The 22791-nt window shown below is 50.4% G+C and overlaps 1 protein-coding gene across 1 annotated transcript in view; it reads left to right on the top strand.

Moving 5' to 3' along the window:
• ELAPOR1 (endosome-lysosome associated apoptosis and autophagy regulator 1) overlaps positions 1 to 22791 on the top strand; it is a 74822-nt gene that overhangs the window by 44234 nt on the left and 7797 nt on the right. Inside the window, exons 4-15 of the mRNA XM_066352665.1 lie at positions 2633 to 2780; positions 3510 to 3590; positions 4172 to 4277; positions 4427 to 4576; positions 9927 to 10015; positions 12646 to 12823; positions 13513 to 13641; positions 14364 to 14454; positions 17485 to 17590; positions 17858 to 17995; positions 19259 to 19522; positions 20786 to 20959. Of these exons, the coding sequence (XP_066208762.1) occupies positions 2633 to 2780; positions 3510 to 3590; positions 4172 to 4277; positions 4427 to 4576; positions 9927 to 10015; positions 12646 to 12823; positions 13513 to 13641; positions 14364 to 14454; positions 17485 to 17590; positions 17858 to 17995; positions 19259 to 19522; positions 20786 to 20959 (1654 nt within the window). The remainder of the gene's footprint in view (positions 1 to 2632; positions 2781 to 3509; positions 3591 to 4171; positions 4278 to 4426; positions 4577 to 9926; positions 10016 to 12645; positions 12824 to 13512; positions 13642 to 14363; positions 14455 to 17484; positions 17591 to 17857; positions 17996 to 19258; positions 19523 to 20785; positions 20960 to 22791) is intronic.

Here is a 22791-nt window from a genome sequence, read left to right as displayed (position 1 = left end):
GCAAGGCAGGATGTGGGCTGTTACTAAAACAACTGTGTTTCCGCGACACAGATCGTAATGGGCCTGGATCTCAGTGTCCATGACATCCCTGGGAGAGGGGGGAGGACATTTCTTCTCTGTAGAAATGGAGAGATGACCATCTAGAGATGTTCTGTGATTTACTCACTGCCCCACAGAAAGGCAGTAATTGAGCTGCTATCAAAATACAAGTGTCTGGTCTTGACCTGAATCCTTGTCCACCGCCTCCCACCGAACCCCAGTCAGGGTCACGTCCTGCCTGTCCTGCCTCTCACGCCTCCAGTCAAGGTCATGTCCTGCCTGTCCTGCCTCTCACGCCTCCCAGCGTCCCTCCTTCCGCTCCCGGCCTCCTCGAGGACACTGTCCATTCAGCAGCCAGATTAATCTTCATTTAAAAATTTTTTAAAATTTATTTATTAACTTTAGAGAGAAAGAATGGGAGGGAGAGAGGAAAGGAGGGAGAGAGGGAAGGAGAGAGGGAGGGAGGGAGTGAGAGAGTGAAATATTTATATGTTGTGCCACTTATTTATGCATTCACTGGTTGATTCTTGTATGTGCCCTGACTAGGGATCGAACCTGCAACCTTGGCGTAGTGGGACGATGTTCTAACCAACTGAGCTACCCAGACAGGGCTAGAGTGATCTTAAAACACAAATCCAACTGCTGTATTTTCTTGCTGCAAATTCTGGATTCTACAAATAAAATCCAGTTCCTTGCTGGGGCCTGCAGCGCCCTGCCCGGGCTGGCCTGTGCCCTCTGCCCATTTCTCCAGTCTCTCTAGTACCTTGCCTCTTGCTTACTGTGCTCCAGCCATGCTGGCCACCACGCTCCAGCCCTCCTCAGGGCCTTTGAACACTCTTTCCAGCTCTTTCCCCAGCTCACTCCTGCTTCACCCTCAGGCCTCTTCCTAAACATTACTTCCTCAAAGAAGCCATCCCTGGCCCTGGCCAGTTTTCCCAGTGGGTAGAGCATTGGCCTGGCATGCAGATGTCCCGGGTTCGATCCCTGGTCAGGGCACACATGAGAAGCGACCATCTGCTTCTCTTCCCCACCCCCACTTCCCCTCTCACAGCCAATGACTTGGTTGGTTGGAGTGTCCGCCAGGCACTGAGGATAGCTTGGTTGATTCGAGCATCGGCCCCAGAAGGGTGTTGCTGGGTGATTCTGGTTGAGGCACATGGCAGAGTCTGTCTCTCTTATTTCCCCTCCTCTTACTAAAAAAAAAAAAAGTCACCCTGACCCCACAGACTCCTATGACTCCTATTACACACTCTTGCATCATCTTATATCTCTCTTTATGGCACTAGTCACCATTATTACTACATGATTCACTGTGTTATTAATTCTGTTTCCTCAACTATAAATAGAATGCAAGCTCCAAGAGGGAAGGGACAGGGTCTGTTCTGTTTTTTGTTGTATGTCCAGCATCTAACATCTGGCACAAAGTCAACATGAAATAAATAATTGGGAACAAAACAGGCCAAACCAACAAGTTTCCATGGAAGGATCCTGAGCCTTCAGGGCTCCTCCTGGGTTCCGGATAAATGTCCCAGGACTGGAGAAGGAGTAATATAGGGAGGATGTGGCATGTTAGTGGAGAGGAAAGGACAGATGCCCAAGGAAGAGTAGAGGTGAAGCCAGACAAGAGAAAGACAGATGTCAACATTAAAAGGGGCTTCAACGTCGGAAGCCTCCAAGTTTCCCTGTGCAGTTTCTCCTTCCTTTCTTGAACTTATAAAACAGTGCCACACAACGTGAGCGAGGTGGGGGGTCTGGGTGGAGCCCACGTGAGGATTCCTCTTACAATACTTGCCTCTCTCCCCCGGGCCACAGTGACACAAAGCAGTTTGAAGCAGGTCACAGCCAAATGACCGTGAGCAAGCTTCCCAGTCCCTCCCGTGCCCGTGTCCTCGTCCTGAGAACTAGCACTCTCCTTGTGGGTTGTGGTAAGGATCAAATAAGATGATATGTGCAAAGAATTTGGAGCAATGCCTGGCTCCAGAAATCGATGAAGACGTGTTGTTCTGATTGAGTGTCCAATGAGCTTCACCAGGGCCATCTCTGACAAACACCAGGATCCTGATGCATTTCACAAATGTAACCCATTTATGGCATCCTTTTAATTATTCATTCAACGTCAGGAGTCATTTATAGCTGATGCCGGGGAGCTTATCAGCACTAAGTGTTGTCCCTTTAGTAGGAGAAATCAATACCGTGAGGTTAGGTGGGGTGTCTCGGATGCACTCAGCGTACGTATCTCAGATGTGTTTCCATTCAAGAATAACACCAACTGGTGAAGAGCTGGAAGTACCATGTTATTCTGACAAACTCAGGGGGAAGCCAGTGGACCAGTCTGAGGTCCCCCTTGGTGGGACATTATTAACAATGGCAGACCTGAGCTTGTTTCAAGCAAACAGCAAAACAGCCGAGGCACAATGTGGGGGCACCTCTTGCTGGTTCCTTGGTCTGGAGGTCATTGTTTACTGCGCATTTTCAGGTCTAAGCTTCCACTTGGGAACCACAAATCTAGAATTCCCCCAGAGACCGAGAAGGTCACACGAAGCCTGGCGGGCCATGCCCCAGATGGTGAACTCGGCCCCCGTTCCAACCGCAGGTCCAAGTGGGTCCCCCTGGGCGATTACATTGCCTCCAACACGGACGAGTGCACAGCCACACTGATGTACGCCGTTAACCTGAAGCAGTCGGGCACCGTCAACTTCGAATACTACTACCCAGACTCCAGCATCATCTTTGAGTTTTTTGTAAGCCCCCGGCCAAGGGGGAGGGCGGGAGGGGAAGACCCTCCACGGCTCAGACTCGCCTGCAGGAGGCACAAGCGCAGTCCTGCTCAGGAAATGTCCCCAGTGTTTTCCCTCTGGAGAGAACCGTGGGCACACTGAGCTGAGGCTTCAAGAGGCAAGGGAGTCTGAGGGGGAGGTAGAGTCTGGAAGACCCTAGGGGTTTTGCCCTGCTCAGACACGAGCACGGCATATAATGGCTTTTCGGAGTTACGAGTTACTTTGGTGTCAGTAGCGCACTGGCATTTTGAGTGTGTGACTGGCTCCTGCTCTACTGCAAGGCTCCTGTGTTCTGAGCTCCGTTCCTAAAGGAAACGGGCGACTCTGCTCCCCTAAGAGGCTCTGAAAGGCTCCTGCCCTCCTGCAAGGCTCCTGTGTTCTGAGCTCCGTTCCTAAAGGAAACGGGCGACTCCGCTCCCCTAAGAGGGGGTCTCTGAAAGGCTGCTGCCCTCCTGCAAGGCTCCTGTGTTCTGAGCTCCGTTCCTAAAGGAAACGGGCGACTCCGCTCCCCTAAGAGGGGGTCTCTGAAAGGCTGCTGCCCTCCTGCAAGGCTCCTGTGTTCTGAGCTCCGTTCCTAAAGGAAACGGGCGACTCTGCTCCCCTAAGAGGCTCTGAAAGGCTGCTGCGGCGTGGGGGAAGGAACCTATCTCCTCGGAAGGCTGAGGCTCTGCCCCCAAACCCCTGCTGTCTCAGGTTCAGAATGACCGGTGCCAGCCCAACGCAGATGACTCCCGGTGGATGAAAACCACGGAGAGAGGATGGGAACTCCACACTGTGAGTGTCACCCCAGCCTTCCCGCAGCCTTTCCAAGAAATCCCAGAAAAGTGACCAGGAGCCTTTCCTCTGAGGAGTGCTTCTTCCCACTCTGGGCCTCCACCCCGCTCTCCCTGGAGGACAGGGGTCTGGCGTGAGGAGGATGCTACAATTTCCCTCCTCTTGAGCTGACGGAATACGGGTGTGGGCCGACTGGTTGCTCCAACAACTTGAAGCAGCTTTCCAGCTTTAAGGGGCGGGTCATCGAGGATAGGAGATGGATCAACAGAAGCAGAGAAGAATGAGAAACTCCCACCTACTGTCAGTACCCTCGGGGCCCTTCACTGGTCTCCCCATAGAGACCATGGGGTATGGGATAGAGGGAGAAGCAGGAAAGGGTGGAGAGGGTTGTAGAGGAGGCTGAGAGGGACAGAGGAGCCAAGCCAAGATGGAAGGGCAAAGCTGAGGAAGTCAGGGCGAGCAGCAGAATAGGCACCGCCATGCAGACTATCAGAGGAGGGGTCCCAACAAGAGACTAATCCAGTGCATTAGGAATATCTGTCTCTGAGACTGAACCAGCGCTTCCTGCCTGTGGCTTTTAGGTAGAGCTCAATCGAGGCAATAATCTCCTCTACTGGAGAAGCACAGTCTTTTCAGTGTGGTCCAAAGTCCCCAAGCCTGTGCTGGTGAGAAACATCGCCATAACAGGTATGGAGAGTGAGGCTGGGGGCGGGGTCTGTTGCTGGATTTCTGGCCTTGTGACTCTGTAGGGGGTGGGGTGGGGGTGGGGGTGGTCAGACCCCAGAGGGCTCAGTCACTAAGCTCAGCTTTTGCTTTTCTGTGTTCTTCCATCCCAGGGGTGGCCTACACTTCCGAATGCTTTCCCTGCAAACCCGGCACGTATGCAGACAAGCAGGGCTCCTCTTCCTGCAAGCTTTGTCCAGACAACACTTATTCAAACAAAGGAGAAACTTCCTGCCACCAGTGTGACCCTGACAAGTACTCAGGTGATGTTTCGGAGGGAAGAGAGGCTTTGGTGGGGGACAACAACAAACACGGAGAAACAGACAGTACAGCCATCCTTCTGGTCAAGTTCTGGACTGATCATTCTTAAACCCTTGCTGTCTGGACCCTGGAGGGGCCTTGCCAACCCACATTCCACCAATCGTGCTAGAAATAAAAATGAAAGCATTCGATGGCTATTTATCGAGCCTCTGCCATCTGCTAGGCCCTATTCTAGGTGCTTGGAATAGATCAGTGAACAAAACAGACAAACAACCCCGTCTTCATGGAACTCACATTCTGGAGGGGATTAGACAATAGCTATAATAAATAAAAATTATATCATATGGTAAACCGTAAAAAAGTGCATGGTAAAAAGGAAAAGCAAATCAGGGTTAGAGGACTTAGGAGAGCCGGGGAAAGAGGTTGCCTTTTTATTGTAAGCAGTAAAAAGTTTTTAAATGAAACCTTATCTATTATAAGATTATAATTATAAACAACAGCTATAGGAGGTGAAAGGGATATGTATATTTTCATTTATAACAGTTGTTATCAAAGTTAATTTAGAACAGGGGTCGGGAACCTATGGCTCGCAAGCCAGATGTGGCTCTTTTGATGGCTGCATCTGGCTCGCAGACAAATCTTTAATTAAAAAAAATAATAATGTTAAAAATATAGAACATTCTTATGTATTACAATCCATTCATTTCCTACCGCTCATGTTCATGGTTGCAGGTGGCTGGAGCCCATCACAGCTGTCCTCCGGGACAACACCAAATTTTTATTGGATAATGCGTAACGCACATGGGTCGTTGTATGGCTCTCATGGAATTACATTTTAAAATATGTGGCATTCATGGCTCTATCAGCCAAAAAAGGTTCCCGACCCCTGATTGAGAAGAACTATGAGGCTGTATTGATGAGCAAAACATTTTGATAGCAAGAGCTAAAGATGAAAGTTTCCATTTGTTATCAGCCTGAACATCCCTTGAATTCAAAGCAGGACTTTTTAGGATGCCCAGGGTTCCTTGGAACACAGTTTGAAAACCACTCTTCTAAGGGCAAAGAAGACAGCTGGCAGCAGCCTATTTTATAGCTTCTGGATAGCTTCCTCAAGCATCCCAGCTGAAGAATGAGGACCTGGCCACTCAAGGGGGTCCCAGGGGCATCCAGGCTCCAGTGTAAGACGGCAGCACTCCCCGAGGGCCCTGTGCTCAGGCAGCCCAGTGGTTGGCAAGGGGGCCAGTCTCCAAGACAGGTTCTGAGAAAGCACTGGTGGGAAAGAGAACAAGTCCCTTCTCCCCCCTGCAAACACTCATAACGATTTCATTTCTTCTTTCTCGCACAGAGCCATAAATAAACTGAGCTCAGGACCCTCTCACAAGAAGACCCCCATAGCCCCACACAGACAGGTCCACCCTGAACACAGGTGTTATAGCCTGTGTTTGCTCAGCCAAGACCCGCCACTGATCTTGTGAACGGCTTATTTTTACACTCTTCCTAAAACAAAAAAATCCTGTCTATTTACACAGATCTTGCCAAAGGAGTATAGATTTCAGCAGGAACAGGAGTGTTTAGATCTTGGGGGGTGTTTTTATCTATAAGTCTAAATTGCTGTTCTTCCACTTGAATTTCTCATTCCTCTTCCTGCTCCATCAATGGCAGCCTTTGTTAGTCTAAGTCTCTAGCTCCCTTTCCAGCCTAGCCGTTGTACAAGGGTTTGAATGGCAAGGTGGTTCTAGAAAACTGCCTAGGAGTATTTTGATCACCTCCACGTAAACTGCTTTGTATCCAGAGAGCTGTCGTGAAGGTGTCAGGTTGGGAGTCTGCATTCTTGGAGTCTATTCTTCCACCACTGATTTCTGACTCCACCCCTTTCCCTGGGGAGTGAGTTTTTACTGTGAAGAACACGGTCAGCTGGTCGACCACCTCATCAGCGAGGGGTACAAAGAGAGTTACATTTCTCTGGGACTTGACTCGTCCAGAATACAGGATCGGTGGGAATCTTGGAAGATGCAGAGAGAGTCTGATGAGAGCCTATGGTGGAACGTGCATAAAGGAAATGACAAAAGACCCTGTGAACATGATTCACCCATTTACAAATAAGTTTTGAGTGCCTGCCTCGTGGGTGCCAGGGCTGGGGCTCGGTGCACGGGTCAGAGCGGGCGCTGCCTCCCAGCTTATGTGGAAAGGGGGACCATTTTATAGAAACATGAAGTGTAGTAACTTCGTGGGTAGGAGCTGCTGGGGTAGGAGTGCTGTGTGCAGCGTGCAGCGGAGGCGAAGAAGGGAAGTGGTCATGTCTCTCTGGGGAGGGAGGAGGCCTCACTAGTTGAGGTCTTGAGAGATGAGCTGAGTCTTGAAAGACAGGTTGGTGATTTGATGGGGGCAGGATGCTCTGGAAGAAGTGTGAGCCAAAGCCAGAAGCTCAGGGAACTTCGAGTCGCTAGCATGGCTGGATCTTTCTTTGAGAGAAGTCACATCCAAGGCTGAGAGGTGGCCAGGGAACAGATTATCAATCAGTCCTTCTGTGCCATTCCTCAAAAGCTGAGACTTGATCCTTTCAGCAGTGGAGGCCATTAAAGAATGTTAAGCTGGGGAGTGACATGATCTTGTTTGTGCTTTTGAAAGACCACTCTGGCCGCCATTTGGAAAATGGATGAGGAAAAGTGTGCCTGGCTGGAGGCAGATGTCCCAGGTGGGAGACTTTGTAACAGGCACCATCGCTAGTACCCAGGACCTCGACCAAGATGGAGCCACTGGGCGTGGAGATGTTAAGGACAAAGGCTTGACTGAAAGCATCTTTCTCACTGATACCTAAAATTTGATCATTAGGATTAATTCCTCTGTGTTACATTTAGTATTAGGGCTTCCTTTCCTAATAGAAGAGCACAGGATTTAAGAGCCTGGACCCCAGAACTAAATTACTACGGTTCAAATCCCTACTCCACCACTTACTACCTGTGCCACCTTGGACAAGTTATCTGTGCCTCAGTTTCATTATCTAGAAAATGGAATGACAGTAATCATATCTACCCTAGTGATTGTATAGATTAAATAATACAGGTAAAGGATTTAGAACAGTGCTTGGCATTGTAGTGAGAGCTATTACTTCATTTACATTAAGGCCTGTCCCAGCAGTACTTTGCTAATATAAAAATACTATTGACATAAATATGTCACTTGTATAGTACTTTACAATTTATAAAATGTTAACTCACTTGTCACTCATAGCACAGTACAAGAGGGACTTCCCCATTGACAAATGACTAAAGAACAGCTCAGAGAGGTCCGGGGATTTGCCCCGAGTCTGAGGCGGTATCTGAGCTGGGCCATGTGTTTGTCAGGTACTTAAACCCTCAGGGGAAATGTCTGCCTTTGATAAAAGGGATCGGAATGAGGACACTGTACTCGTGGAGGCGGGGAAGACACTGGGAGGTGGAGAGAGGAGCTGGAGGAGGAGCTGCAGCCCCAAGATGCACTTTATATTCGCGCAGTCCTGGCCAGGGCCGCTCCTCCAGCGATCACTTTTCATTTTCTCAAACATCTAGGCCGCTCTTTCAAACCCGACTAGCACCCAGCGTAAACACCGCGATGAAACCGCACCAGGAAAGTGAGGTCTGTTTCAGCATGTGGGTTAATCATTTATTAACACCACCTTAGCAGTTATCAGTGTGCAAACAGCTGGACCATTTTTGCTGAAACCTGGAGCTAGCATGTCAGGTTGAGCAAATATTTGACAAGCAGAGAAAGGCCCCCGCATGGAATGCACTTCCCACCAGGCAATTTGCCATCTGCTCGACCCACCAGGCAAGGACCTGGGAGGGAGCTGGTGTGTGTTCATCTCCCCCCAAATTTCTCCGGGCCAAGTTGGTCAAAAGCAGGAGTCCCCGATCCCTCTCTGCAGAATCAGGCCTTCTGCTTGTTAACCAGGTCAATGAGCGGAGAAGACCCCCGCTGTCTGTCAGCCAGGCATGCCCACGCTAACAAGAGGGGGACAGGAGGAGTGCGGAGCTGTGTGGTGGTGGGAACTCCCCAGCCTGGTCCACAAGGCGGTCGCTGGGAAACCTACTGAGCTAGGAACTCATCTGGTGCCATGGGAAGAAAAAGAGATCAGTTGAGAAATAAGCCCTTAACTGGAAGAGAGAGAAAGAGACTTTTAACCCTTATTAAACATCCCATGACAGTTAGCAAATAAAAGCCATTCCTACAGACCCAGATAACAAGAGTTACCAGCATTCAGTGGGCCCCTGCTTACAATGCACCCGGTGTGCGCTGGCTCCAGCCAAGCAGATACGGTTGTTCCTGCTCTACATCCAGGAGCACCCAGGCTCAGAGAGGCTAAGTAACTTGCGGAAAGTGACACAGCTACTTAATGATGAAGCAGGATCTGGACCCAGATCTGTCTTGACTTTACATCTCATTCTGCTTTACCACACGGCCTGTCAGGTGACAGAGTGAGGCAGTGTCACATTATCAAATGCTTACCTGCAGGGGACACTGTGGTCAGGTTAGAAATGGTGGTGACAAGGGTAGTCCTAGTACTGTACTGGCACTCTATAAAGCAGTGATTTTTATTCTGGAAAAAGTACATTTCTTGGGAATTTAATGCATGAATTATGTATATCTTTCTGGATAGAGAAAACAGGGCTCCTTTTTTCCCCCCTCAAATTCTCAAGAGTGTCTAATTTAAAGTGTTGCTTTAAAGAGGGAGTCACTGAAACAAGTCTTGCTGTCCGGAGGTTCACTGGGTTAACACAGAACTAGCACAGACATGATGACATACAGCGAGCAGAATAAATAAAATGATGGTTAACAGGTTTCATTGGGTGCAGAGGGCGTGCTGGGATGCTTGGGGGGGTGGTGTGGAAAGAAAATATTAGGAGAAAATTGGGAGACAGACTTATAATAAGAGCAGGAAGGCACAGCCCTAAGCTTTCCGGTTTCACTCCGGCCCTTCAGGAGTGGACGCCACACGCAGTCAGCCTTCAGAGGCACCTGAAGGTGGTGGGTTTCAGGGAGCTCGGGTGGGTGCTGGTGACCCTGTGAGGTGCTCCTTCCGGCTGCCCACCCTCACTGCTGGCCCCTTGGCCAGTCCCCTTCTCCCCGCCCGGCCCCACAGGAGGCCCGGTGGTTCCTCACCAGCAGCAGGGAGAGGCGCTGTCTGAGCTGGGCTCCAGGGAATGTAAATCCACCCGCCGCTGGGGCCAAGGCAAGGGCTGGTGTGCAGGGTTTGCGGCTTTTCGCAGTATCTGTGTTGTGTAGTACCCCAGGGTCTTGGGGTCCACAGCAAGTGGTCAAGAGCTCTGCTTTCCTAGGTAACTTCAAATACTTGTTCTTGCTTCTGCAATTTAGAAAAAGGATCCTCGTCCTGCAAGATGCGCCCAGCTTGCACAGACAAGGACTACTTCTACACACACACGGCCTGCGATGCCAATGAAGAGGTGGGTGGCATGGCCTCGGGCCCTGTGCCCGCTCCCTGGGCTTTTCCCACACTTGTAGTTCCAGTGGTCACTGAAGCTGGCAACAGAGAAATGCCCAGAGGCCGACAGAGCGACTCCAGGGCCAGTGGGGGGATATGAGGTGGCCTCACCCATTTTCAGGCCAGAAACCGTTTCTGCCACATTTGTCCGCACCGCGGTTTCACAGGCGCTGTTTCAAAGAGCCATTTCACTTTCTTTCTATTTCTTCCATTCGCCTGGCCCCTCTGGACAATGACTGCCTGTCCATGCACACTCATTTCCTCAGGGAACTCCTCAGACGTGTCCCCTCTTCCTGGCTCGGGGAGAACAACCTGACTTGTCTCTGCTGGTTCCCTCCCCCCAAGGTCCCCCCCCCCCCCGCCTCAGAAAGACCTTGCTTTGTCATCTGCACGTTTGAGGGTTAGACGCTGTGCCCGGCACTGTGCCCCAGAGGGTAATCAGACTCTCAGGCAGGGGAAAGACCGGCCTGACCGGGGCAAGGAGATGCACAGGGCACTGGGGACCGCAGACGAGGAGTGACCCGGACTTCCGAGCGAAGGCCTCGCTGAGAAGGTCATTTGCTCATTTCAACAGTCAGTGACTGTGCGAGGCACTAAGTACACGGCAGTTAACACAACCAAGGGGCCCTGGCTGGGTAGCTCCGTTGGTTAGAGCATCGTCCCAACACACCAAGGTCGTGGGCTCGATCCCCAGTCAGGGCACATACAAGAGTCAACCGATGAATGCATAATAAATGGAACAACAAATCCTTGTTTCTCTCTCTCTAAAAATCAACTTAAAAAAAAACAAAAACAAAAAAAAGGGAACGTCTACTCTCAGGGAGCTTAGTTCTTGTTGGGGAGCAAGTGGAGAGAGATAACAAATGGGGGTGTGAGACAGCCGGTGGTGATCAGTGGTAGGGAGGAAAAAGTAAAGCAGGATTAGAAGTTGGAGAATGACAGGCGGAGAAGGTATTACAGAGAGGGTCGGGATGACCTCTCAGAGGAGGTGACATCTGAGCAGAGACCTGAATGAGGTGGGAGAGCCATGGCACTGTCCAGGCAGAGGGCACAGCGGGCGTGGAGAAGGCAGGTGTGTGCCCGGCGAGAGCGAGGAACAGCAGTCAGTGAGCAGGGAAGGCTCCAGGGCACAAGTGGAGGGGTCTATCTTAGATGAGACACTCGGGATGAACTGTCTGCATCTCTAAAGCAGAGCCACCCGCGAAGACAGACATCTGCAGTCAGCACAGAGCGCACGCTTGGCTATTAGGATGCATAAATGTTTGCTGGCTGGCTGGCTGAATTCTTCTGCTAGTTAAGCACAGGATAAAGCCTACTCACAGCCACCCCTATTCCCGCCCCGCCCCGCCCTCATGTCTGGGGCGTCATCCCTTCCCCAGCAGCCAGGAGAGAATGGCATCTATTCTATCAGCTGCACCTCAGACTCAGTTTGGGAGTGGCTGGTGTTCTGTATGACCTTGTAAAAACTGTCATTTTCTTGGCTTCATTTGACTCACTAATGACATGAGGACGGTCCTGCTCCTCTTCTCTCTGGGCATCTCATGTGGCTGCATGTGGCCGTCTCTGCTCCCTTCTGCCCCACCTGCTCCCCTCCTGCTTAGGCCAAGGCCTTCTAGATCTGTAGTGTGCTGCTTCTCCATCCACTGACCTGATGGCTCTTCCTCTCGCCTACCCCCCCCAGCTTTCCTGAGATATAACTGACACAGAACACTGTATATGTTTAAAGTATACAGCATCTTGATCTGATATATTTAATATTGCAAAATTTACCACCAGTGTTACCTCCATCACATCATATAATTACCATTTCTTTTTTCTTTTTTTTTTTTACCATTTCTTTTTTATAGTGGGAACATTTAAGATCTATACTCTTAGTAACTCTCGAGTATGTAGTCCAGTATTATTAACTGTAATCAGCATGCTGTACATTACATCCCCGGAACTCCATGGTCTTGTAGCTGGAAGTCTGTACCCTTTGATCAGCAGAATCCTTCTTGCCTTGATGTCCCAGAAAACAGTGCCCAGCCCCCCATGCGGACTGCTGCTAGGTGACTGCTGCCCTTGTGGATGAGAGGCTCCAGGCGGGCAGGGCCATGTTTCCGTTCATCTCTCAGACACCAGGTCTGGCAGGGAGATGAGTTCACTTTCTGTAAAAGTCCACTGAATCAGTGAAAGAGCACAGAAAACACCTGGAAGCCACCCCCAGGGGTGTGCAAGCCACCTCCACTCCATGCGTTTTTGTGCCTTGAGATTTTCGCTAGCTGCTTGTCCTGTGACCTCGGTAGTAATGAGACTCTACCCTGGAATCAGAGCTTTCTCTGGAGACAGCTGGTACCCCCAGCCCCGTCACACAGGTTCTCAGTAGGTGTATCCTTCTTTATTCAGGTGACATGCATTCAGCATGCATTGATTGAGCACAGCCATGTGCCAGGCACTGGGCAAGGTGCTCAGGAAACCTCACTGTCCAAAACAACGATCCCCACCCTGGCGGAGCTTTCACTAGAGCCCAGAATCTCCCAGCCTCAAGGTGAACTTCCCTAAAGATGTGCTGAGTCACACACAGGCTGAGTCACCCCTGATCCATTTCTGCAGACGCAGCTCATGTACAAATGGGCCCAGCCAAAAATCTGTAGTGAGGATCTCGAGGGTGCGGTGAAGCTGCCCGCCTCCGGCGTGAAGACCCGCTGCCCACCGTGCAACCCGGGCTTCTTCAAAACCAGCAACAGCACCTGCGAGCCCTGCCCTTATGGCTCCTACTCCAATGGCTCCGGTAACCATTCTCCCGCCTGGTCCCTGCATCCCATCCGTTCTCACATCACCCATAGGAGCGGGCCGCAAGGGCGCTCGGGGGGCCGGCGGTCCTTCCAAGGGAGGCGGTGAGGGCTGGGACAGCCCTGAGGACTAGATCCAGGGGCAGAGCGGTCAGGGTGGGCTCTGTCTGGGGTCACAGTCACACTTGAGAACTGCCTGCCCTTCTCATTCCAACGGCGACTGTGACTCAGGCCTGCAGGTGCCCCCTCCTCAGCGCAGAGGCTCCCAGCACAGGGCAGGAGCGCTGACCAGAACGTCTGGGGAGCTGGGGTGGCCGCTCGACACCTATGAGCCCGTACGCCACGCCGCAGAGAGGAGTTGGGGGGGAATTTGTGTGGCTATTCATGTGAGTGCACTTACGGCTCACCGTGTGACAAACAACATGAACTCTATGGATCAGACTAGAAGATACTATTTTGAAAGGAAAAACGAGGTGGGCAAGGAAGATAGATAGCTGGAACATAAGAAGGAAGAGTTGGTGTTTTCAGCTGGCGTTTGTTAAATACATCGCCAGAGCGTTTGGGGCCCACTTCCCATAATGGTGCAGAGCTGCTCGGCCCCACCCTTGCCTGGCTGCCCACAACCACTGCCACTTGTCCCGGTGGCTGTGGGCTTCCTGCTGATACGTGGATCTTGTGGTCCCCCCAGTCTGTAGCCACTGCCCAGCGGGGACTGAACCTGTCGTGGGATTCGAATACAAATGGTGGAACACGCTGCCCACGAACATGGAGACGACTGTTCTCAGTGGGATCAACTATGAGTACAAAGGCATGACAGGTAAGGGCCTCTCCCGCACCGCGTGCCCTCACCTCCCCGCACGCCCAGAGGCGGGCTCTTCCAACGTCACACGTTTTCATGCTACTGGTGTTTGGACGAGAATGAGCTAATCAGGCCACGTCTTCCTGGAAAGTTTCACTCCTCGCAGGCATATATCCCGTCAAATCTGTTTCAGAGACAGAAACTGAACTAGAAACATCAGGCCTGTGCCCCAAAGGTCTTTTTTTTTTTTTAAGTGAGAGATGGGGGTGGGGGGCGGAGAGGGAGACGGATACGAAGGGAGAGAGATGAGAAGCATCAACTCGTAGTTGTGGCACCTTAGTTGTTCATTGATTGCTTCTCATATGTGCCTTGACTGGGGGATCCAGCTAAGCCAGTGACCCCTTGCTCAGGCCATTGACCTTGGGCTCAAGCCAGAGACCATAGGAGCATGCCAATGAGCCCGCACTCAAGCAGGCGACCTCGGGTTTTGAACCTGGGTCCTCAGTGTCCCTGGTTGATGCTCTGTCTGCTGCGTCACCACTGGTCAGGTCCAGAGGGGTCTTGCTCTGAGAGCTTCAGAGTCTGTGACCAAAGCAGTGGGACAGGTGGGACAGGGTTTGTGTTTGACGGTGGTTCTGGACACCTCAGAGGACCGTGTTCTCTGTCTCCCAGAGCGTCATCTGGGTGAACAGTGGCCCTGCACCAGTGACACTGGGCACGAACTCTCTGCTGTTTTCCAGGCTGGGAGGTGGCCGGTGATCACATCTACACAGCTGCTGGAGCCTCAGACAATGACTTCATGATTCTCACTCTGGTTGTGCCAGGGTTCAGGTGAGGAATACAAAGCTAAGAGGAAGTCCGAGCCACCCTGGCTACGTCCACGTCCCCCTTGCCTTGGAATGCAGGAGGGGACGGGGCTCTGGTACGCTGAGTTATCAGTTCCGGTGGAGGGCGCAAGGCTGTGGTCTGACCATGCGAACCTGACGCTAACACGGGATCTTAGTCGCTGCCCAATGCTAATTACCTACCACTCTCATCCCATCTGGCTTCTTCCATTAATTGGCCACCTACTACTTAAAAACTTCCTCCTCACAGCATCAGATAAGATTAAAAAAAAAAATTTTATTTTTTTAATTTTTTTTTTCTCCATTTTCCCGAAGCTGGAAACCGGGAGGCAGTCAGACAGACTCCCACATGCACCCCACCGGGATCCACCCAGCACGCCCACCAGGGGGTGATGTTCTGCCTTTCTGGGGCGTCGCTCTGTTGCATCCAGAGCCAGTCCAGCGCCTGAGGCAGAGGCCACAGAGCCATCCCCAGCGCCCGGGCCATCTTTGCTCCAATGGAGCCTCGCTGCGGGAGGGGAAGAGAGAGACAGAGAGGAAGGAGAGGGGGAGGGGTGGAGAAGCAAATGGGCGCCTCTCCTGTGTGCCCTGGCCGGGAATCGAACCCAGGACTTCCACACGCCAGGCCAACGCTCTACCGCTAAGCCAACCGGCCAGGGCAAAAAAAATTTTTTAAATAGGACTAGAAGTGCCCATAGTTCATCTTTATTTGGGGCAAGAACAGGAGTCCCCAAATTTTTTACACAGGGGGCCAGTTCCCTCAGACTGTTGGAGGGCCTCCACATACAGTGCTCCTCTCACTGACCACCAATGAAAGAGGTGCCCCTTCCGGAAGTGCGGCGGGGGCTGTATAAATGGCCTTAGGGGGCCGCATGCAGCCCACAGGCCGTAGTTTGGGGACCCCTGGTCAAGAAGATTGGGAAGGATTGTTCTTATCATTATATTTATCCCCTTGTTCCAAGAAGACCTGGGACAATAAGCAATTTGTTTGTTATTAAAAAAAATACTAAAGCCTGGCTTGTAGTGGCACAATGGATAAAGTGTCAACCTGGAACACTGAGGTCTCTGGTTCGAAACTCCCGGCTTGCCTGGTCAAGGCACATATGGGAGATGATGCTTCCTGCTCCTCCCCCTTCTCTCTCTCTCTCTCTCTCTCTCTCTCTCTCTCCTCTCTAAAATAAATTTTAAAAGTCTTTAAAAAATAAAAAATAATGAAAGGTGACAGAAGACAATTGGACTTTGGGTGATGGGAATGCAGCATAATCAAATGTCAAAATAACCTAGAGGCCCTGGCTGGTTGGCTTGGTGGTAGAGCGTCGGCCTGGCATGCGGGAGTCCTGGGTTCAATTCCCGGCCAGGGCACACAGGAAGCGCCCATTTGCTTCTCCACCCCTCCCCCTCTCCTTCCTCTCTTTCTCTTGCCCTCCCACAGCCAAGGCTCTATTGGAGCAAAGTTGGCCCGGGTGCTGAGGATGGCTCTGTGGCCTCTGCCTCAGGCACTAGGATGGCTCTGGATGCGACAGAGCAACGCCCCAGAAGGGCGGAGCGTCGCCCCCTGGTGGGCATGCCGGGTGGATCCTGGTTGGGCGCATGCAGGAGTCTGTCTGACTGCCTCCCCGTTTCCAGCTTCGGAAAAATGCAAAGAAAAAAATAATAACCTAGAGATGTTTTCTCTGAACATATGTACCCTGATTTATCAATGTCACTCCATTAAAATTAATAATAAAAATAAATAAATAATGAAAATAATTTTAAAAAGTACTACAGGCAGTATGGTACAATGGAATGAAAACTGGACTGGAAGACAGGACACTTGAACTTTGCTCATAATGGCTTTGTGAACTTGGGAATGCCCTGTAGGCCCCTATAGGCCCCTATAGGCTTTAGGCTCCTGGGCTGCAAAACAAGGGGGACAGAAAGTCTGTGGATTTGGACTAACTCATTTGGAGATGACTCTTCCGGTCCATTTGTTAGCACAACTGTGTATAGACAGAAGCTTGGACCTGGATGTCCTCAAAATTCAAGCAAATGGTCAAGGCCAGAAAATGCCCTAACTGTATTCCCAAAGCCAGAATGAACTTTTCTGCCCGTGTGCCCTTTCAGATCAGAGGAACTCTGAATGGGCATCCTGACTGCCAGCCTGGCTCCTGTGTGCCCTCCTCACGCTCCCCCCTTTCCAACCTTGTCCCCATGCTCAGCCCACGGGACCGGCTCGGAAGGGATTGGTTTCCCTTCCCTTACTTTACATTACTCAGGGCTGAGCAGATATATCCCATGTTAAGGAAACTTTTTAGGTTTGTTTGGGCATAGCATTTCGAAAAGTACTTTTCAACTTGCAAATCTGATCCCCATTGTAAAAGCCTCCACACCTCAGCCACTCAGACCCCACCCGCCACCTCCCCGCCCCTTTGGCTTTGTGCACAGCTCTCTCTGCCCCGAAGGACCCGCCTGAGACCTTTGTGAAGAGATTACAAGCTGAGTCTCTGCCCATTCAGCCCAGACAGAGCCCCACTGTCCCAGAGAGTGAGCTGCTAAGTGAATGTAGACAACTTACACCTTAGGATAGTGGTGCTTCTGGGCCTTTCAGGTCCACACGCACCACCTGCGGGTCATGTTACTGTGCAGACCGGCCTGGGTGGGGCGGCCTGGGGAGGGGCCTGAAGTTCTTTCTGCCTGTGCCATAAACTAGGGGATGGCGACACTGCTGGTTCAGGGGCCACACTCTGTTTGTGGGGTACACAGCATTTACACAGCACTTCCACATCGGATGTGACTGTGGATCTCACTGGTGATGGGCGAATAAAAAAGATGCTATTACTTCCATTTTGCAGATGAGGAAACTACAGTATGGCCATGTCTAGGTCACATAGCTAAGGTGGCAGAGCTGGACTTGGCTACGCTCTTTCCAACATACTCAGAGCTCAGTCCTGTCTCCAGCAGACACTCTGCTGCTGTTTGGGCCCCTCAGGAAGCACCGCCCAGACTCTGGAACTGACTTTTAATTTCTGGCCCCTAGACCTCCCCAGTCGGTGATGACGGACACAGAGAATAAAGAGGTGGCCAGGATCACGTTTGTCTTCGAGACCATCTGTTCTGTGAACTGTGAGCTCTATTTCATGGTGGTACGTTGTCCTTTCTTTGTCTGCTATAGGGTCCCCAGGGCTGCGAGGAGGGTTGGCCCCCTCGGTCCCATTGGTGTATCAACATAGCTGACGCCCCTGCTTAGAGTGACTTCACAGAGGAAGGGCCCAGACTGTCCACCAGGGACTTCACAGTTTCATGTGGCTCTGGCCGACTGTGATGGCCCGAGGTGACGGCCGTATGAGCGCCCTCTTTCCCACCAGCCACCCAGCCATCGTGCCTTCTTCACTTGTCTGTCTTGGGTTCAGGGTATGAATTCTAGGACCAACACTCCTGTGGAGACGTGGAAAGGTTCCAAAGGCAAGCAGTCCTTTACCTACGTGATTGAGAAGAATGCTACCGTGAGCTTTACCTGGGCCTTCCAGAGGACCGCTCTTCATGAGACAGTAAGTGCCTCCCCTTCCTCAGAGCCCTGGCTCCCAGAAGAGAGCCCTGAACCCAGGAGGATTCCTAGCATTAGTTTGAGTAGGAGAGTGAGGTTCAGAATCCAAGGATTAAAGGATCTTTGGGAATCAAGCAGAGAACTGCCTATTCCAGCCCCCTAAGAAGCATCTAGCCTTGTCCAAATGACATCCAGGTAAGCGCCTTAAATTACCTGTCTCTCCTCAGCAGTCCCCGCCCTGAGGAGAGGGATGTTGCCTCTCCCGGTACACCCTGTTCATCCCTGTTGTTTTAAATAATAACTTTGGTTTTCTTTCTTTTTTTTAAATTTATTATTTTATTTTATTTTATTTTTCTTAAGTGAGAAGTAGGGAGGCAGAGAGGCAGACTCCTGCATACACCCCAACTGGGATCCACCTGACAAACCCCCTATAGGGGCGATACTCTGATCATCTGGGGCCGTCGCTCGGCAACTGAGCTCTTTTAGTGCCTGAGGCAAGGCCATGGAACCATTTTCAGTGCCCAGGACCAACTTACTCCAACTGAGTCATGGCTGTAGGAGGGGAAGAGAGGGAGATAGAGAGAGAGAAGGTAGAAGGGGTGGGTTTGAGAAGCAGACGGTCGCTTCTCCTATGTGCCCTGAATAGGAATCAAACCCAGGACATCCACAAGCTAGGCTGATGCTCTACCACTGAACCAACTGGCCAGGGCTTTTTTTTATTATTATTCAGTGAGAGGAGGGGAGGTAGAGAGACAGACTCCTGCATGCACCCTGACAAGGATCCATCCGGCAAGCCCACTCGAGGCCGATGCTCTGCCCGTCTGGGGCATTGGTCAGTTGCTTAGCAACTGAGCTCTTCTTAGTGCCTGATATGGAGGTCATGGGAGGGGGAGGGTTGGAGAAGCAGATGGCCACTTGCCCTGACCTGGAATTGAACCCAGCACATCAATACACCAGGCCAATGCTCTACCACTGAGCCAACCAGCCAGGGTTAAGACCTGCTTTTTTCATGTAAGAGTATCTACTGCATATTCCTCCATGGCACTTATTATTTTTATATATCATTTAAAATGATTCAGATTTGTTTTCAAATGAACCAAAATGTACATAAAGCACTATTGTTTAGTAAAAAGAATGGGATGCTTATCAGGTTTCACTCAAGTATTATAGAATAAAAAAGATTAAGCAGTCATTTACTATTTCCAGAGAACTCAGTTATGCTGGTGTCTCAGGTCTCTGCCCTCTCTCCTCGTTTCCTGGTTTCCAGAGCAGAAAGTACACCACTGATGTCGCCAAGATCTATTCCATCAATGTCACCAATGTCATGAATGGGGTGGCCTCCTACTGCCGGCCCTGTGCCCTGGAAGCCTCTGACCTGGGCTCCTCCTGTACCTCTTGTCCTGCTGGCCACTACATCGATCGGGATTCAGGAACCTGCCACTCCTGCCCTCCTAACACAGTGCTGAAAGCCCACCAGCCCTATGGAGTCCAGGCCTGCCAGCCCTGCGGTCCAGGGACCAAGAGCAACAAGGTGCCAGCAGTGTGTCGTGCACCCCAACCTTGGCCTTCTGGATGAACCACCTCAGAGGGTGCCAGGTCCTAGACAGGGTACTTGAGGAGCTGATTCCAAAGCACTCCCCATAGCATGCTTCCAGGGGAGAGTCCTGGAGCACACCCCTCCAGACTGTGGCCATGGACGGCAAGTTCCTACCTGTAGCAGTTGGTTTTCAGGGTCTAGGACTCAGTCACGGACAAGTTTCATCTTCAGAAGATGTGGTAGAGGTAGATCTGTGGCTGTCTGGTCCAGAGGGTTACTTGGCACCTGTGTAGGGACCTAAAGGGAAGAAATAGTGGGAGCTGTGGCTCAAATTCAGACCTCCTTCACTCCAGCCTAGTATCGTGGAAATTTGCCCCCTCTCCTTTGGGAAGGCAGCCCACCTTTGCTGGGACATACGGTTAACTGGCATTGCTGTCTTCTAGCCCAGTGGTTTCTAGTAGAGTGGAAAAATAGTGCTGTTGGCCATGTACTAGCTGAATCTAAGCAAGTTCTATGACTATACACTCTTAAGCATTCATTAATGCTGCTCAGTGAATTTGTATTTTACTGATCACAACCGCATGGACATACTAGTTCTAGTCTGCAAACATTGCTCAGTCTACCTGTGTTAGTAAGGGCACCAATTCTACAGACCCTTGGTAACCTCTTTGGGGTGCCCTCAACGTCTGCCACAAACTCCTTCCCCTGGGGCTCCCTCTGCTGCTATGAGAGGGAATGACAGTCGTATAAGGCAGCTGCTGAACAAGGGCCCTAAAATGGAACAAGGAAGGGGCTCCTGGGGAATAAAACCACCTCTGAAGTTCAGATTCCTACAGAGACCCCGGGAGAGAGGAAGTGGGCTTCAGTGAATTTGAGGTGGGGGAAGGCTTGCAGTTTCTCTCCTGCCATCCGGACTCCTTTCTTCCAGACAGCACCTCACTGTCTTCAACTTGAAAGTACGAAGGGCTATCCTGTGTCTTAGAGAGTTCTATAATAAGCGTAGGGACAAGGCCATGGCAGCTGACCCAACTATTTACTGAAAAAGAACAGGTCTGGGTTCGTACATCGCATCTGTGCTAATGACTGAATAACAAGTGGTACGGAAGCCCCACCGGCCACTGCCTCGCTTCTTTTCATGCCCACCCGCAATCCTTACTTCCTCTTCTCGCCCACTTGGGCTGGCCCAGGCTGCGTCTCCGCTGCGGTCCCCTCGAAAGCCCAGCCCAGCAGCCGGCCTGACAACCCCTTTCCCCCCAGATCCACTCTCTGTGCTACAACGACTGCACCTTCTCAATCAGCTCTCCGAGCAGGACCTACGACTACAACTTCTCAGCTCTGGCAGACACCGTCTCTCTGGCTGGGGGCCCGAGCTTCACTTCCAAAGGGCTGAAATATTTCCACCACTTTACACTCAGTCTCTGCGGAAACCAGGTAAGGTGTGCAAGTGCTGGTGGTGTGAGAACTGAAAGAGGACACCAGTGCCCTGGCCGGATAGCTCCTTGGTTGGAGCATCGGCCCAAAGTGCAGAGGTTGCCAGTTCGATCCCTGGTCAGGGCACATACAGGAACAGAGTTCCTGATTCTCTCTCCCTTCCTCTCTGGCTAAAATCAATCAATAAAAATTAATTAATTAATTAATTTTAAAAAAAGAAAGAGGACACCAGTGGGTGGGAGGCCAGAGATGGACACAGAAGAAAAGCTAGCCGACTTTCAGGTAACAAGGGATTGAGGAGGTGGAAAGGGTTTCAAATCATTCTTACTCTCTTCGAGTACGCTCTCCTTTAAAATTAAATCATTTGGATTATAAAAATTTAGGAAAATAAGTGTTTTAAATAAGATGTCTGTTTACTCCTCTCTGACCTTCTTCCCCTCAAAATGATATAAAAACTAGGCAGACAGAAAATTTTTTTCCCTTAAGAAAGCAGGTTTCCTCTGACCAGTGGTGGTGCAGTGGATAGAGTGTCAATCTGGGATGCTGAGGTCTCAGGTTCAAAACCCTGAGGTTGCCAGCTTGAGCCCATGGTCACTGGCATGAGCCAAAGGTCGCTGGCTTGAGCAAGGGGTCACTGGCTCAGCTGGAACCCCCACCCCCATCAAGGCACATATGAGAAGCCATCAATGAACAACTAAAGTGCCACAACTATGAGTTAATGCTTTTCATCTCTCTCCCTCTCTCTTGCAAAATAAAAAAGAAAGAAAGAAAGAGAGAGAAAGAGAGAAAGAAAGAAAGAAAGAAAGAAAGTTAGTTTTCAATAATCAAGGCACTTGTCATCTGTTTCCTAGAGAGTGGATAAAATAAATTATCCTTAATTCATCTACACATATCTGTCAAGAGTACAAAAGAGAGGAACATGAAAGACTTCATTTACATGCTAAGGAAAGAATATTACCACCAGTCATTTCATGCTGCTGCAAATATTTTGTATCCAAAACTTAAAGGGGTAATCACACCACTATAGAACTTGACTAAATTATATACAAAAAAGCCAGGATTTGCAGTTGGAAAGCTAGTTTACAATGTTACAAAATAAAAAACATCTTGCCTGACCTGTGGTGGCACCATGGATAAAACGTGGACCTGGAATGCTGAGGTCGCTGGTTTGAAACCCTTGGGCTTGCTGGTCAAGGCACATGTGGGAAGCAGCTACTATAGTTGAGAGGCTCCCTGTTCCTTCTGCCCTTTCGCTCTCTCTCCTCTCTCTCTAAAGTCAAGAAATAAAATCTGAAAAAAATAAAAGTAAAAAAGTATCTTGAGCATTTAGTTCAGGGGTCTCAAACTCAACTCAGCATGTGGGCCGCAGAGCAAGATCACAGCCGTTCAGCGGGCCGCACTAGGTCTACAAAAGGCAACTGTTACGCAACACTTTTCTCACTGCAGTTGAAAACAAAAAAAAATCAGTACAAGCACAATCGTACATGCAGTTTACTCAGTGTCACAAAACGACCAGAAACTGTAGTTCGCATCACAACTGCTGTTAACTAAGCTAATATCTAGCTAGGATGCTAGAGAAATGAAAAATACAAGTAGGCCCCTAGGCTTACTTAATTTTATCCAAAATATTTTGAACTTCGTGGATTAGTCTGCGGGCCGCACAAAATTGTTCAGCGGGCCGCATGCAGCCCGTGGGCCGCGAGTTTGAGACCCCTGATTTAGTCTGTGCCACGTGGCTTCTACCCATCCTCTGCTGCATGCAAAAAACAAAACAAACAGAAAAACCCCAAACTTAATTGTATTTATATGGAGAACATGTCAAGAAATAAAGT

This window comes from Saccopteryx leptura, chromosome 11, assembly GCF_036850995.1.
Source record: "Saccopteryx leptura isolate mSacLep1 chromosome 11, mSacLep1_pri_phased_curated, whole genome shotgun sequence".
Lineage (NCBI taxonomy): Eukaryota > Metazoa > Chordata > Mammalia > Chiroptera > Emballonuridae > Saccopteryx > Saccopteryx leptura.
Note: the sequence above shows the minus strand (reverse complement) of the source record. Positions and strands in the feature narration are given on the sequence as shown.